Below are 13,923 nucleotides of genomic sequence, written 5' to 3'. Positions count from 1 at the left end.
CGCTTCTCACGCTCCAGGTGGGGTGTGTGCAAGGGGGTGTGGGTCACGATTAAGAGAAGGCAACGTCATTGGTCTGTAGGTCAAAGGAGTGACGTATTGCACATATGACAACCCTCAAAATGGGAATCAAAAGAACAGCTGTAGCATGACAATGATACGTCATTGATGAAATAAGGAAATTTTCACGGTGTAATGTTTACATCACTGATAAACTCTACCGTAACAGGTTATTAGAATTTGGATATTAATAGATTACTGTATTAGGGAAATTGTAGAACAAATGCCATAGTCATTGTCAATTAAGCAAAAACTGGAAGCGACATATTTATTTTTTTCTTCAGTTTTCCCCCCAATGAATAAACTTTCAGGACTGCTTTAAGTTTCATAGCCGTTTTATTTCAACAAATATATTTCCATGCTTTTTGTTTACATTAAAACAAAAAGGGAGTGAAGAAATCAACATTATGTTTTAAAACAAATCATGGTGACAAAGAACAGTTAGCCAATTAAAATGGGACTGTCATGCAGTAAAAATAAAAAAAAACGGATTATTGATTGTCTGTTTTTATTTCTATGATAAATTAATATGCGTATTTGATACTGAATACGTGTCTTTGATGCTAGATGTGCATCGTTGAAACTGAAGACAAGTTGTGGTATATTTTACTGTTTTTCCCACGGTTGTGGAGCTTTGGCAACCATCTACTAGCACGCGGAACCCTCGTTACATTGCGGGGGAATAAATTATTCAGAATGTTGCTTTAACCCAAAACAACATTCGAAGTTTATGCGGGCATGACTCAAAAGCGACATCAATCCGCCTTATATGTGATGTCACTTGGAGTTGCATGAAAAATACGCTGTTTAGCAACAGGGAATTTCTTTGAAGCCACAAGCACATCGGGGTCCACTAAATGCAATCAAAACATGACTACACGGGACGAGTCTCTTTTAGCATGACGTCAGAGACGGGAAGCAATGGGAGACACCAGAAGAGACACTAGAAGTCAAGCTGGAACTGCAGATGAGTCAGTCCATCTCAGTCTACTTTCCCCATTTTGGCAATGAGCTCGTCGCAGATCTTTGTAAGCTCTTCAATCTCTTGATTCTGTAGCACAAAAGAGACTAAGTGACCAATCGCTTGATTGAATAAACCTGACAATCTGGCCCACTCGGTGGATACTCGCCTTCTGCAGCAGAGCCTGTTCCAGGGACTCGTTCTTCATTTGCTCCTTTCTCAGGCCGGCGTTCAACGCCAAGCTCTCTGAGCTGGCCTTTGTACGCACTTGAGCGATCTCCTCATTGGCCCTGCAAGGGGTAAACAGTCATTTTTTTCTGCAGGGGGTTTTCTAAGTTTTAAATATGGTTTCAGGTGAGTCTTACTTGTCCAACTTCTCCTCTGCATGGACTTTGAGTGTTTGGTATCTCTGTTCCTCCTGCTTGACTCTAGCCAGATACTCCTGAGCACATTTCTTCAGGACCTCCTCATTCTGTGGAAGGAGTTTGTATGAAAATTCTATACTTGGCTCATTGTAGAATTGGAGGACATTTACGTTCCTAAAATTTTACCACTGAGCTGTAAACTGTAATCAAGCATTTAATAGTTTATGACCTATTATGGACGAATGTGCTGCAGAAAAGGAAATGTACTCCAATTTTGGAAAGACCCATTTATTTTCCTCTAATTGTTTCTCCAGCTGCTGTGTGGAGGAACAACCTCCAAACCCCCAATGGGAAACCCGAGTGGACTAGCTTTTCATTTTTTTTTCAGTTTTAATTTTTTTTTTATACGGAACAAATGATTCATTGCAACTTGTTGAGAAACCAAATTCCTTGGACTTAAATTTGTGGCATGACACACCAGGAAAAACTGCACGGTCTACTTGCCAAGCAGTGGTGCAGTGTCAGTTGCCAGCCAGCGTCTGGCACACTTATTTAAACGTTTCATACTCTTTCATAGTTCTCACATGAGTGTGACTGTTGATCCATCTGTGTGTGAAATGAGGACAAATGTTTGTACGTACTTTCTTGAAGCCTTCGAGGGTGCTTTTCATATTCTCGTAGCGCCGGAAAACGTCAGACAACGAACGTTCCACCGAGTTGAGGTCTGTCAAAGCGGCCTCCTTCTCCATGGTCACCGCATGCAAAGCCTTCTGGGAAGTCATGCTGTTTCGCTGCTCATCATCTGATGAGAGAAGTATACAAAAAAAAATGAATATTAGTTGATAAGGATGACTCTTTAGTGGATATTCTTACTGACCTATCATCTGGGCGATTGTCTTCTCGTACTCTGCGACAATCTTTCTGTAAAAGCACCAAACATTAATTGCATTTGATATTTTGTCTGTCTGTTTGACGGTTTGTCTTCACCTCATCTCATTGACTTCCTGTCTGCTTTCGTCATACTTCCTCTTCCAGTCGTTCACTTCTGCCTCTTTTGTAATGATCTTAAAAAGGCATTTGCTACGATCAGGACATTTAGATATCAAAGTAAAAGAAGGTGTCCAATTATAATATGACGACATGCCGTACCTCCTCTCTGATGAGGGTTAAAACAGCGTTTTTCTCCTCCTCACTAATGCAGATGGAGTCCAGAACCTCGCTTCCCGTTTTCTGTATGCTACTTCCTCCTGATTTGTTCTTCCACTGGCTTGGGTCTCCATTGTGCTGAGAGAAGAGGAAACCCAAACAGTTGCCTAATTCAGCACATTCACGTACACAGGATCTAAATATAGCATCAAACCACCTTTTGAACATAAATGGATAAAGACAAGATGGCTTTCACGCTTTCAGATAATTGGCCATTAACACTTATCATGTGCATTCTCAGTGGAAATAATCTTAGTAATAAGGTGTCTTAAAACAAAAAAAACTATACAAATTAACTTTTCTGATGTGCAATATTGGAGAAAAACATACATTTTCCTGGCAAAGACATTCCCATTTGCCTACTTAATAGCGACCATTTCTCAGTGTTTTTTTTTAAATAGGCATTAACTTGTCTTTCAAATTTATAAAAGGCACAACTTTTTACTGTAAACAAAACTTATCGCTCAACTTTTCTGCTTCTTCTCCAACCTTGATCACCTACAAACCCTTGCACCCACATCCCCTTCCACCTCCATACATGATCTGCCCTTCTCTGGATTATGTCTCTAGTCTAATCTCTGGGATGATAATCATAATCCATCTGTCACTTGAGAAGAGGAACTCTATAGGCACCATGAGACATGCAGCGTCACTGTGCTGCAGCATTACCAGCAGTGGAGCAATAAGGGCGAGTAACGGTTCCTAAGGGAGTCCCAGCTGTAAGCTTGTTTTTATGCGACCATTTATTGTTCAAGTCACAATTTCTGGTGTAGATCACTACAAGATTTCAGGCAAGAGTAGTCCTTGTATAGCAACATGAGCACAAGGTAATTTTTAGTGCTATACTAGCCAATTCTGAAGCAAATTCAATAAAATAGGCGCAATTCTCACCGAGGTGCAGCTGTATTGCTCTTCTGGCGTGGAAGACACGTGACAGACTTGGACTAAAAGAGATGAATTTACATGAGTTTTAAGAGGTAGAGCATTGCAATATTGTGAATCTGTGACTTAACATTATTCCTAAACAATATGGCAGTTAAGATAGAATTTTCCAGACCAGTGTTCCAAAGTATATTCAAACGAAAGGTTCGTTTTTGTGTTTATCATCCGAGAAACTATGCTTACAAGGTACATCTTGTTTATCTTCTCAAGCAGATAAGCACTGATGATGGTGTACAGTCAAAGCACACGTGAGTGACTACAGTGTGTTGCTGCAGCCCCAGTTAATCATTTATGTTGAATGTATGCAAACAGTGAGGACTAATGACCTTCTCACTGTCCTGGATTGATCAACTGATCGTTTGTGCCAGAGAGGTAGGGCGGGGGCGAGCCATGTTGACGAAACTTTAACAGCTATCAGATCCTCGCATAATATTGTCCTTCAATGGTTGTAAAAACAGAGCTATTTAAATAGGGAATTCAATGAGAGGCTAGATGAATTAAAACAGAAATACATTGTCCCATTAACACTCAAAAGTTCATTTTTAAAAAGAAAAATCTTTGCAAGCCATTGATGGCATTAGACCTCCAATACATTTGATAAGAGATGATTGGCCGTGAATACTGAAATTGGAAGAATATACAATGTAAGTGAACTGATTCTGGAACTCACTGCTTTGGTCCTTGTTTGATTTGACGCATGTGGTGCTGGCCAACTTTTCCTCATCGGTAGCATGGCCGTCAAGATCATCCTGAATTTAAAATAATAATAATAATAATGATCAGCAATTGAAAGCGATCGCAATCCTAGTGAGGAGTCTGACAAGAAGATAAACACATTTTTACCTGATCACTGATATCCTTTTGCTTCGATTGCTTCGGCTTTACATCACACAAGTTGCTGAACATGAAAATTGAGAGAAGAGAAGTGAATGTGGGTAAAAAAAAATAATAATAATCACTTTGAAATATTACAAGCTTCACTAAAAATGCTCACTTCAATTGAGAATCAGCGTTAAAGAATATACCTAAATAGTACATGCAATCACAACCACTCATTACAAACACATTAAGTTTCCCAAATAAAAAAAATTGAAAATGCTCAATTAAAATGAGCGTAATGCAAAATCTTTTTGGAGAAAGGATCTCATTGTCAAACTTGACAGAATAAATCCAATTTCCAATGATATTTTTCAAAATACTTCATTAATAAATTCAATCATAAGTGCAATATTATACAATTACATTTTACCCTGACTTCCTGAACACATTGGACATTGGGTTCTTTTAAAACCGTTTAAAAGAATATGTTGGATTTGACACAATTTTAAATTGTACCGTGGCTCCCTCATGTGGTGTGGTTTTGTTGTGTAAATGTCAAATAATGAATCGTTCAAACAATAATATTACAACAATGTAGTCTTGTTTTTCATGCATATACATATAAGAAAGAGGAATTTTGACACTTCTATACTATTCTAGTCATTACAGTGCCTATTTTGTTTTGGAACAGCAAAATACAATCCTACCACAAGAGGGGGCGTTTGGATGAAGGTATTTTTCATTGTACTAGTACAACTTTGTCAAGTAGACCTATTTAAAAAAATGTATGTGTTTGCATGGTATTACCTACTATGATGATAGTTATTAATTTTATTTTTTGTTGTTGCTCTGGTTACACCTTTTTAAAAGCAATACTGCTTTTTTTAACCCATTGGCAGCCAACAATAGCTAATCACTCAAATTTAGGTCCACAGGCCCAAAATCTAGATCCCAAACAATATAAACCATGAGAAATTGAATGCATGCTTATTATATATTTTCTAGTTTTGACCATGCAAGTGTAAATAATGAGCTGATCTGACCTAGCAGGCACTGAGAGAAGCACAAAAAGCAAACACACACTTTGATGTGCTCAGGTTCACTGTGCACAATCATGTGCATTCACTCTTGTTCCCTTCAGCAATTAGACACAAAGCTGTGTTTGTTCAGCTTGAAAATGGGAGTCACCGTCCAAGCTGGAGGAGTCTACAGTAACTGCAAGTCGCTACCATGCAAGCATTTCTCTGACTTTACTCACGTGACAATGTTGTAGCTGAGTGCACTTCCCTCTTGGTAGCAGGCTGGTTTTCCACCATCAGAGTTGACGTTGCCATTGAGCAAGTCGTGTACATTCATGGGTATCGGCTTTGAATCTGAGCTCAGGTCAGGGATCGCAGGGGCCTCATCGTCCACCTCTGAAGGATCCGGTGTGTTTAGTGGGGAGTGGATAGACAGGGACGGAGGTCGTTGAGCTTGTGACACGGATTTTGACTGGGATGAAGGTTTGGGTTTTAACGTCAAATTGAGGTTCTGGCCAAGCCCAAAGCTGTTGTTGTTGGGTGATGAGCCAGTCACGTTGTCCAGGGCATCAACCTCATCCTGACTGCAATTCTTCTGGATAAATTGGTGGTCTAAAATAGCAGCAAAGAAAGACAAAACTATCATGAATCATGCATACTTGCGCTTCTCTTCATTAGCAATGCTGTATTATTTCACTGGATTGCATCATGGTGAAATCTGTTATTTAGGGATCATGTTACCGGCAATCAAAACTATGCATTATTGTTTTTGCCAAGTCACTTGAACTAGAGCTGTTGTGCATATATCTTCCTTATGATCTGGCCATTGAGTTGAAATCCATAAACTTCCTCATGCACGCTATGATGATTTTATTTGTCATCCAGGCACTTAACCCTTGGGTAGTTCTCTCTACTTCTTCTGGTAGAAAACTTAAAATGGCTGCAGGCTTCCTCTGGCATTGCCTTCACATCCTGTTAACAGCAATCTAACGACCGCAGCGGCAAACCAAACTCTGTTGAGTCATACGTCACATGCACGGTACACAGAACTCAGGTTACTGAGAAAACACTAACAGAAAGTGTTATAGCAATTAAACAAGAATAACCCATCACATCCATGGTGAATAAATCAAGTGTTGAAGGTTAATGTGCAAGTTTATATGCTGGCCCCAAAACAGAGTGCTCTGGGGCACTCACGCCCTTTTGAGAGAGAACAGCTGCGGAGGAGCCCCACCCAGACAGACAGTCCACGGCACCCTCCGGCCTACCGACAACGTCAACATTCTGCTTTATTGCCATTTCCTACCTAATTAAAAAAGCCAACCAGAAACAGTAGTGTTCCAACATAAAGTTTAAATATCAATAGTCGGTATCAACAATCACCCTTCTGGGCATCAGTCTAAATATAGTCAAGCAGTATTTCATAATGCCAATTTTATTCAGCAAAATTATGTATTTTGAATTTAGCAAACGAAGAACCAAACCAACGAATACACATTTTAATATATGGATAGTCATGATAGTTAAGAGACAGACAACACTTATAAAAGTACATAGAAGTGGAAATATGATTTATTATGTTATTTAATTATTTAACTCATTGGCTGCCCGCCCAGCTGAGACAAATGGATTGGACGTCCGCTAGTAAAGAACTGATTTAAAGTCACATACTTAAAAAAAATAATTTTACACTTTTCTGAAATCTGTAATTCTGTGTTTGAGTCTAAGTATTTATGGTGTGTGGATATGAGTGACGTGGCAGTTATCACAAAATGGATGTGCTGATATGCGATGTCATTTTTTTGTGTTTATATATTGGCAGAGGTTGAGGAAATTAGCAATTTGCATGCTTGAATGCTTTGACAGGGCATCATTCACATTCAGGTCGATAATTGTAGCTGGCGTATGATAATGATCTCCAAACATTACATGAGGCTTGATCACAATGTATGGACAGTAACAACAACAGAGTATATTACCTGTGTGTGTAGAGTTGTCTAGCTGGTTGAGCAAATTCACAACACCTGTAGACTCTGCCTCTGGGGTTTCGTATGTTCCTTCGGAATCTGAACTATAAAGAGAGGAAGTCATTAATTTCCATACATGAAGATGCTCATTATGTGAAATGAACACTATCCAATTTTAAGCCACAGTAATCATATCGAGATAGTAACCCTATAAGTTAGCATGTATATTAAGGCATATTTTTGATGTACTGTTACCTCTTTTATTTTGTTCTTTTTGTCTCCCTAACAGTTAGGGGTATCCCAACCACAATGGGCCACAGTGGGTGTAGGTTTTTATCTCAACTGATTCAATACAGACAGTTTAACCAATGAGGTTATCTTCTGAAACCAGCAGCACTTGATTGCAATCAACTGATTAAACATTCAAGACATCAGGTTGGTTACCATTTTAACCAACCTGATGTCTTCATCGGTTGGAAGGAAAACCTGCACCCATTGCAGCTGTCGTTAAACACTGGGTTGAATACCCATAAATCCTTTAAGTTCAGCTGCACTCTCTGAATAAACAACGCACCAAACTCCCATGTGGCACATTAAAACTGTCGCAGCCTTTAAAAAAACTCATGTTTACTGGTCTCAGTGTCTAAGCAGCTGACCAGGACAAAAAAAAGAAATAAAATGTCAACACTATGCTTATAGTTGGAAAGAATCCAGAATTCTAGAACCCATTTTCTGATCCTTGCATCTCTCCTATTGCTGCATTTTTGTAACACAAAAAAAAACACTAAAATCAAACAGGTCAATGGCAGTAAAACAAATTACACTTGAGCATTTTTAATACCAAGAAATGCATGAATAGAATGCCTTGGTGTGGCTTTCTTGAAATGTCAAGAAACAATGGGGGTGTTTCAAGGGAATTGAAAGGAAGGGAGATTTTGAAAAAGCACAGGGTCCACCTGCATCCTTTCTACCCTCAATGGAGAGACGCTATCCCAGCAGCACATTCACATCCACACAAAGCACTTGCACTTTTAGGTCTGAAACCAATTTAAACATTCAGAGTTGATGTGGGAAAGCACTCGTTTGCCCACGCATAAAAAGCACATCAAAACAACCACACTCTAATGAAAAACACTCAGAAAAGACAACCACACTCCTTTTGACACCAGCTCGCACCATCCACAGTTAATCCTGATATACACAACACCCCACATATACACACTTCTAACCTCACACCCAACATACACACTTTGAAGCCCAACCCATGGATGGGCCCAATGGTTGCAATCTTGGAGGGTTACTAAGAAACTACAAGTGGATGAAAAAAACCAAAAGCATTGGAAACTGTGGCTTTTCACAACCCTCCCCCAACCAGACTGAGACACGGCGCCTCTCATCTTGTTTTTAACTTAACCTCCTAAAACCCAGACTCTTGCAAGGCATGCATTTTTATTTTCTCTTTGATTAGTGTAAAAACAAAGAAGTATCTTTTAACAAATGTAGTTTCTGAGAAAAATGATGTCCTCATCATAAGTGAACGCCAGGGCCTTGTGGTCCTAAATTTAACATTGTCGTCTTGTGACAACCAATGCCAGGTTCTCGGAAATTAAAAACGGAGAAAATAGGCCAGCGTGTGCTCAAACAGCTACTTGTAATGTAATTTTCCTGTGAGTGCACCATTTCAGCACACAACAAAAGCATGCAAATGCCTTCCCACGCTGGCCAAATGCGACGTTCTTCCCACTTCTAGGCCAGCAGACTCCCTCTCTGTTTACTGTCATCACATCTTTAACTCACTGGCTGCCAGTGTCACTGATAGAAATCTAATCTACGTTGTCCTCCTTCCAATTTTAAATGGATATGACATATACATATAGATATATATAGTGACAAAATCATTGAAATAAAGCACAGTAGGAGGAAAAGAGCCATGTGCAGTTCTGCAGCCACAGCCCGGAAAAGTTAACCGCGAGCCCCTTACTTGTAGTCGTCGTGCACGTCGTCTCCAGAGCCCCCCGTGACAGCCGACCACGTCCATTTGGCCCACTGGACCGGAGACAACCAGGACATTGCCGCTCAAGGGTTGGGAGACAACTAAATCAACCTGCTGCTATTGTAAACTAACCGTCTTAGCGTTTCCTCTTTTCTTTAATCAGTTAGTCGAGTTTTGTTCTCTTGTTTTGAAGCAAAAGGTCCTCCAATAAAAAATGAACTGCCAAATGCTTTCTCCCTTTGAAGTTGTCACTCCCTTCCCAGTCTTTCCATCCTGAGCAGGGGAAGAAGACGTCTCGCCCGGCTGCAGCTGCTGTTTGTGCCGAGCGATTCCGCTCTCCCATGCAGATTAGTGGAGCATCAGGGTTCACTCCTCCCCTCCCTGCCTCCCCTCCTCTCGCTGGGAGGAACGATCAGCTGGTCAGACAGACGTGGCTCGCTCATGTTTGCAAGATCTCCCTTCCTCGTGGTGCCTCCTCCCCTCCTTGTGAAGGACCAGAGGCAAAGCTTCCTGTTTTACGAGGCCACCGGCTGACAACTCGGGTTACTCAAGCCAAAAAAAAAATCATAGATTGATAAAGCAGATGGATTAAAAGTGATTATCGGAACAGCTACATTTAAAAAAAAAAAAAAGATAATTGTACTCACAAGCTGCCATGAAAAGGTTCTATTTTTATTCAAGGGGATATAATTAAATACATATAATGAAGTAGTGTACAGGAATTTGGGGGAAAATAGCAATTATGCTTTTTTGCTGCATGCTTTTAAACAAGAAAATATTGGACTTTTTCCAGCATTCTGTTCATAAGTGAGATCATAAACAGAAAGCAATGATGAAATGATGATCTAGTGATGTCGTGGCGTCGCCAAGAATATAAAATAAATAAGATTGGTATAATGACGTCCCTTCAATTTTTAAAGTCCACTCAAATGTGAGTCATTGCAGAATTGGAGGACATTTTGCCTTCAAAATTCTTCAAAAATAAGCTTCACGGTTATAGATTTATCAAAAATATGCATGGAAAGATTTTGTACCATGAATATATATTTGGCATGTGTACAATAATAGGGTTGCAAATTTTTACACATTTTATTTTTTAATCAGGATAAAAAAATTAGCTGTTTATCAAGCACTTATGTAAATAAGTAAAGAAGATGTTTGTTCTGCGATTGCCTGACCACCAATTCAGGGTGCCCGGCCCCCTGGCTGGATGGACTCCGGCACGCTGCGCGGCCCTTGTGAGGAGTTTCATTCTGAGCATACTAGCCTGCACTGCGCACAAAATCCTGTATTTCAAACATGATGTGTTATCACAGCCACAAAGAGACTATTGTCTAAATCCAGGGCAAACGTGTCAATAAACGGAACCCACATTCAACAATACCAGTGCATCACATTGACAAAACCTCTTGTGCCCACTCACGCAGACTGATCAAGGCTTTACTTATGTAAGCGGAAGCTTTTTCACACTCTTTCACCCACAGAAACTAGGCCAGCTACAATGTGCTCATAGAAAGATAACTAATCCTCAGTCTAATAAGAAAGCTGCAATGTAACTATTTCAAAGAGAAGATTGGAGAGCAAGGTTTGCACATATGCCAAATTGCTTGGGTGCCAACATAGTCATCAATATTGCCACTCTGTGGGTGTTCATGCTCACTTTTTGATGATGTACAAAAGTGAGGGTGAGATACACTCTGAGTCAAAATTCCTGACATGGGCAAATTTCATTTTTTTCTAGTCGGGATAGTTGAGAGGACAGACCTGTCTCTCTTGAAGAAGACAAAGCTGACAAATGATCCTCAATGTCAGGACCTGGGATGGTGTCAAAGTGCTTTGTTGGAATAATCTGCCTCTGCACTCCTAAAAGTAACATTTTACATAACTGCAGATGTGAAGCAGAATAGACTATCAAAGATTAAAAAAAAAACTAATAAATGTAGGCAGCGGAAACAGCTCTTATGTAATACCATGAAACCACAAATAGCTCACAGTGAAGAAAAAAAACACGTGTACTTTGCCGTCCTACATGCAGTAACATCGCATATTCTGTATTTACATATTTGGTGTACTTTGTGAAGCATTACAATCTCCCAAGCAGCCCCATTTTTAATCCTTGATGACTCTTTGACTGAAAACGCCATGTGTGCTTATTATGAGCTAATAATAAAGCAGCAATGACAAATGCCTTAGTCACTGGTAAATGTCATACTCAATGAAATAAATATCTCTGTTGTTTTATATATCATTATAAATTTAGTTGCTCTTGCCATCATATCCACTGGGATAATTGATTTTCTCAGAGTCATCGCAACCTTAATTTAAAGCCATGTTGGAGATTTATAATTTAATTATGTTGGGGATTACCAGTAAGAATGGTTGAAATGTATTAGTTCAAGCAGCACACTTGTTAAAATTAACTAATCTACCTTAGAATTTATGTATTTATTCATACAGCCTAAAGTATTACTGTATGCTGCTATCTAGTGGTCATACATTTTAACTTTATTATTCCAAACATGGAAAGAATACATTTTAAATCATTTCAGAACATAGTAGTTTGGAGAAGGGAAACAGGAGATAAAACAATTGACTTTACATTCATAAAAACTCAAAGGAATATTCCTCATTAAAACATACCCACTCCTATCGAGTTTCAATTCAGGTAATAGTAGAGCTGTTCTGGAGGAAGTAATGTGACCAAGTGTGACATTTTGACCCCCAAAGAGAAAGACAACTAACTGTGCTTTTGTTCATGATAACAAGAGGGGCAGCTGAGCACAAAGTTGCCAGACAAAAGCTATTGTGAAATGTGAACAAGACCCTCAAGCAACACACCTCATGTCGTGTTTCTATCCACTTTAACCCTCTACACAGCACTCATTTACCTCATTGGCTGCCATTGACAGCAATGGACGTCCACTCCATATCTGACCAAGACAGGCTGGCCCAGTCAATATATTGGACATCTAGTGTCATGAATGGCAATGAAAGAAGTTAGTTTATATAAGTTGGACATCTATTTTGTTCAACAACACAACCCTTTTTGAGAGGGGGTGTAACCAGTGTATGTACTTTAGGTTTTTAAACATTATATTTTGATAATATATAATTCATTCAGAATTTTACTCACTATATAAAATATGTAAAAAAATATTCCAATAAAAATAAGATTAAATATATATGTGTACATTGGTATTAATCAGTCAGACCTGGCATTCACATAAGGACATCACATTTGTTTATATTGTACTCTAAATGTATCAAAATGTGATGCCCAAGTATGTGGACGCCAGGTTTAAGTTGGAATAAAAGGAAATTACCTAGAATACTCACTTGTCCTATAAATTGAAAACTATTTTAGACATCTAAATTGAGCTCATTTACTAAGAATTCACTTTTATTTGATATGCTGCTGCAAATGAGAGCAAGGAAAGCATCAATTTCACACAGTGGTTATAATTTATTGCACTTTCACCATTTTAAATTGCCTCATCAATCTCTCATAATGCATTATTAAACACTCCTGAATTCCTAATGCACATTTAATTTCGGAGAAAGACAATTTAAATGGCCACATCCCCAGTTTCCACTGTATTAAACTCCAAATCATGTGTTGTATAATAAGCGATCTGAATGCTTTCTTGTTTTTTGAGGAGCAAAAAAAATGAAGCCAGTGTTTATTCTGAACCATACAAATAAACTTACTAAAATTAGCCTAGAAGCTTGCCTTTTTTCTTTTACCCATGGGGCTACTACATCTAAATCCAACCCCTTTTGTACTCACCACACAAACAGCAGGGGACAACTTGCACTTACAAAGAAAGGGAAAAATACACTTCTACTTCTCCATGACTGAATCCACCAACTGAATAAAATGATATGGCATAATGTGCATTAATGCATGTCACAGCAGATTGAAAAGCAGCTTTTACAGCTAAAAGCCCTCCTGGGATGAGCTTTGATGGGACAAAATAAAATGACTCACTCACTGTCTGTCATGAAGGATTAAAGAAACATGTAGGAGGAGGAGTATGTAGCATCAGTGTTCTTTTTTAACATTTTCACAACATGCTTCAAAATTATCAGAATTCTCCTCCTTAAATATGCCTGGAGAAGCGAAAAGGAATCACAAGGTTTGTTATTGCAGAAAGCATAAGAGTCATCCTGAACGCAACTTTGGTTCTACCACTGGCGCCTTGTGATAAGCTCAAAATGAGTCATCAGATGAAAACAATTGCCGCTCCTCATATAGCGCAGCATCCTCTCATGACTCAGCGATTCTCACACATCTGACCAAAACAACAAGATGGTTCTTACATGCTGTTTTGCTTCCGAGGTGAGCCCTTCCCGTGCTGGCTGAGTGTTCCTCCCATGTCATCCAACAAGATTCCACTGGCTTCAGCGTGTATTTCCAAAATTCCAAGTCCTTATTTCACCTCTCCTCTAGAAAATCAGAGCTGTGTGACGTTCTGGTTGTCATTTCATCTCATGTAACCACTCCTTGTGTGACTGTCCCTTATAGAGATCACAAATAAAACACTAGTGGCAAACCCGCCTCCTCACTGCCTCACTTATTATCCTCATCCTCTCT

At 39.2% G+C, this 13,923-nt stretch overlaps 1 protein-coding gene across 2 annotated transcripts; it reads right to left on the bottom strand.

The window, feature by feature from the left end:
- Positions 1–374: 374 nt before the first annotated feature.
- Positions 375–13,857, bottom strand: LOC144195240 (transforming acidic coiled-coil-containing protein 1-like). 2 transcript variants are annotated; one of them, XM_077714736.1, is made up of 13 exons: positions 13,650–13,857; positions 7,349–7,440; positions 5,609–5,981; positions 4,375–4,429; positions 4,202–4,280; positions 3,481–3,533; positions 2,533–2,667; positions 2,371–2,447; positions 2,261–2,304; positions 2,025–2,185; positions 1,384–1,490; positions 1,188–1,308; positions 375–1,108 (listed from the first exon to the last, which is right to left on the bottom strand). In XM_077714736.1, the coding sequence occupies exons 1-13, from the start codon at positions 13,703–13,705 to the stop codon at positions 1,040–1,042; spliced, it is 1,422 nt and encodes a 473-aa protein (XP_077570862.1). In that variant the 5' UTR covers positions 13,706–13,857; the 3' UTR covers positions 375–1,039. The 2 variants fall into 2 exon arrangements, with proteins under 2 accessions (XP_077570862.1, XP_077570861.1); XM_077714735.1 differs by lacking the exon at positions 13,650–13,857 and adding an exon at positions 9,318–9,409.
- Positions 13,858–13,923: the final 66 nt, after the last annotated feature.

Source organism: Stigmatopora nigra, chromosome 4 (genome assembly GCF_051989575.1).
Source record: "Stigmatopora nigra isolate UIUO_SnigA chromosome 4, RoL_Snig_1.1, whole genome shotgun sequence".
In the NCBI taxonomy this organism is placed as follows: Eukaryota; Metazoa; Chordata; class Actinopteri; order Syngnathiformes; family Syngnathidae; genus Stigmatopora; species Stigmatopora nigra.
This window is presented reverse-complemented; position numbering and strand designations above follow the sequence as displayed.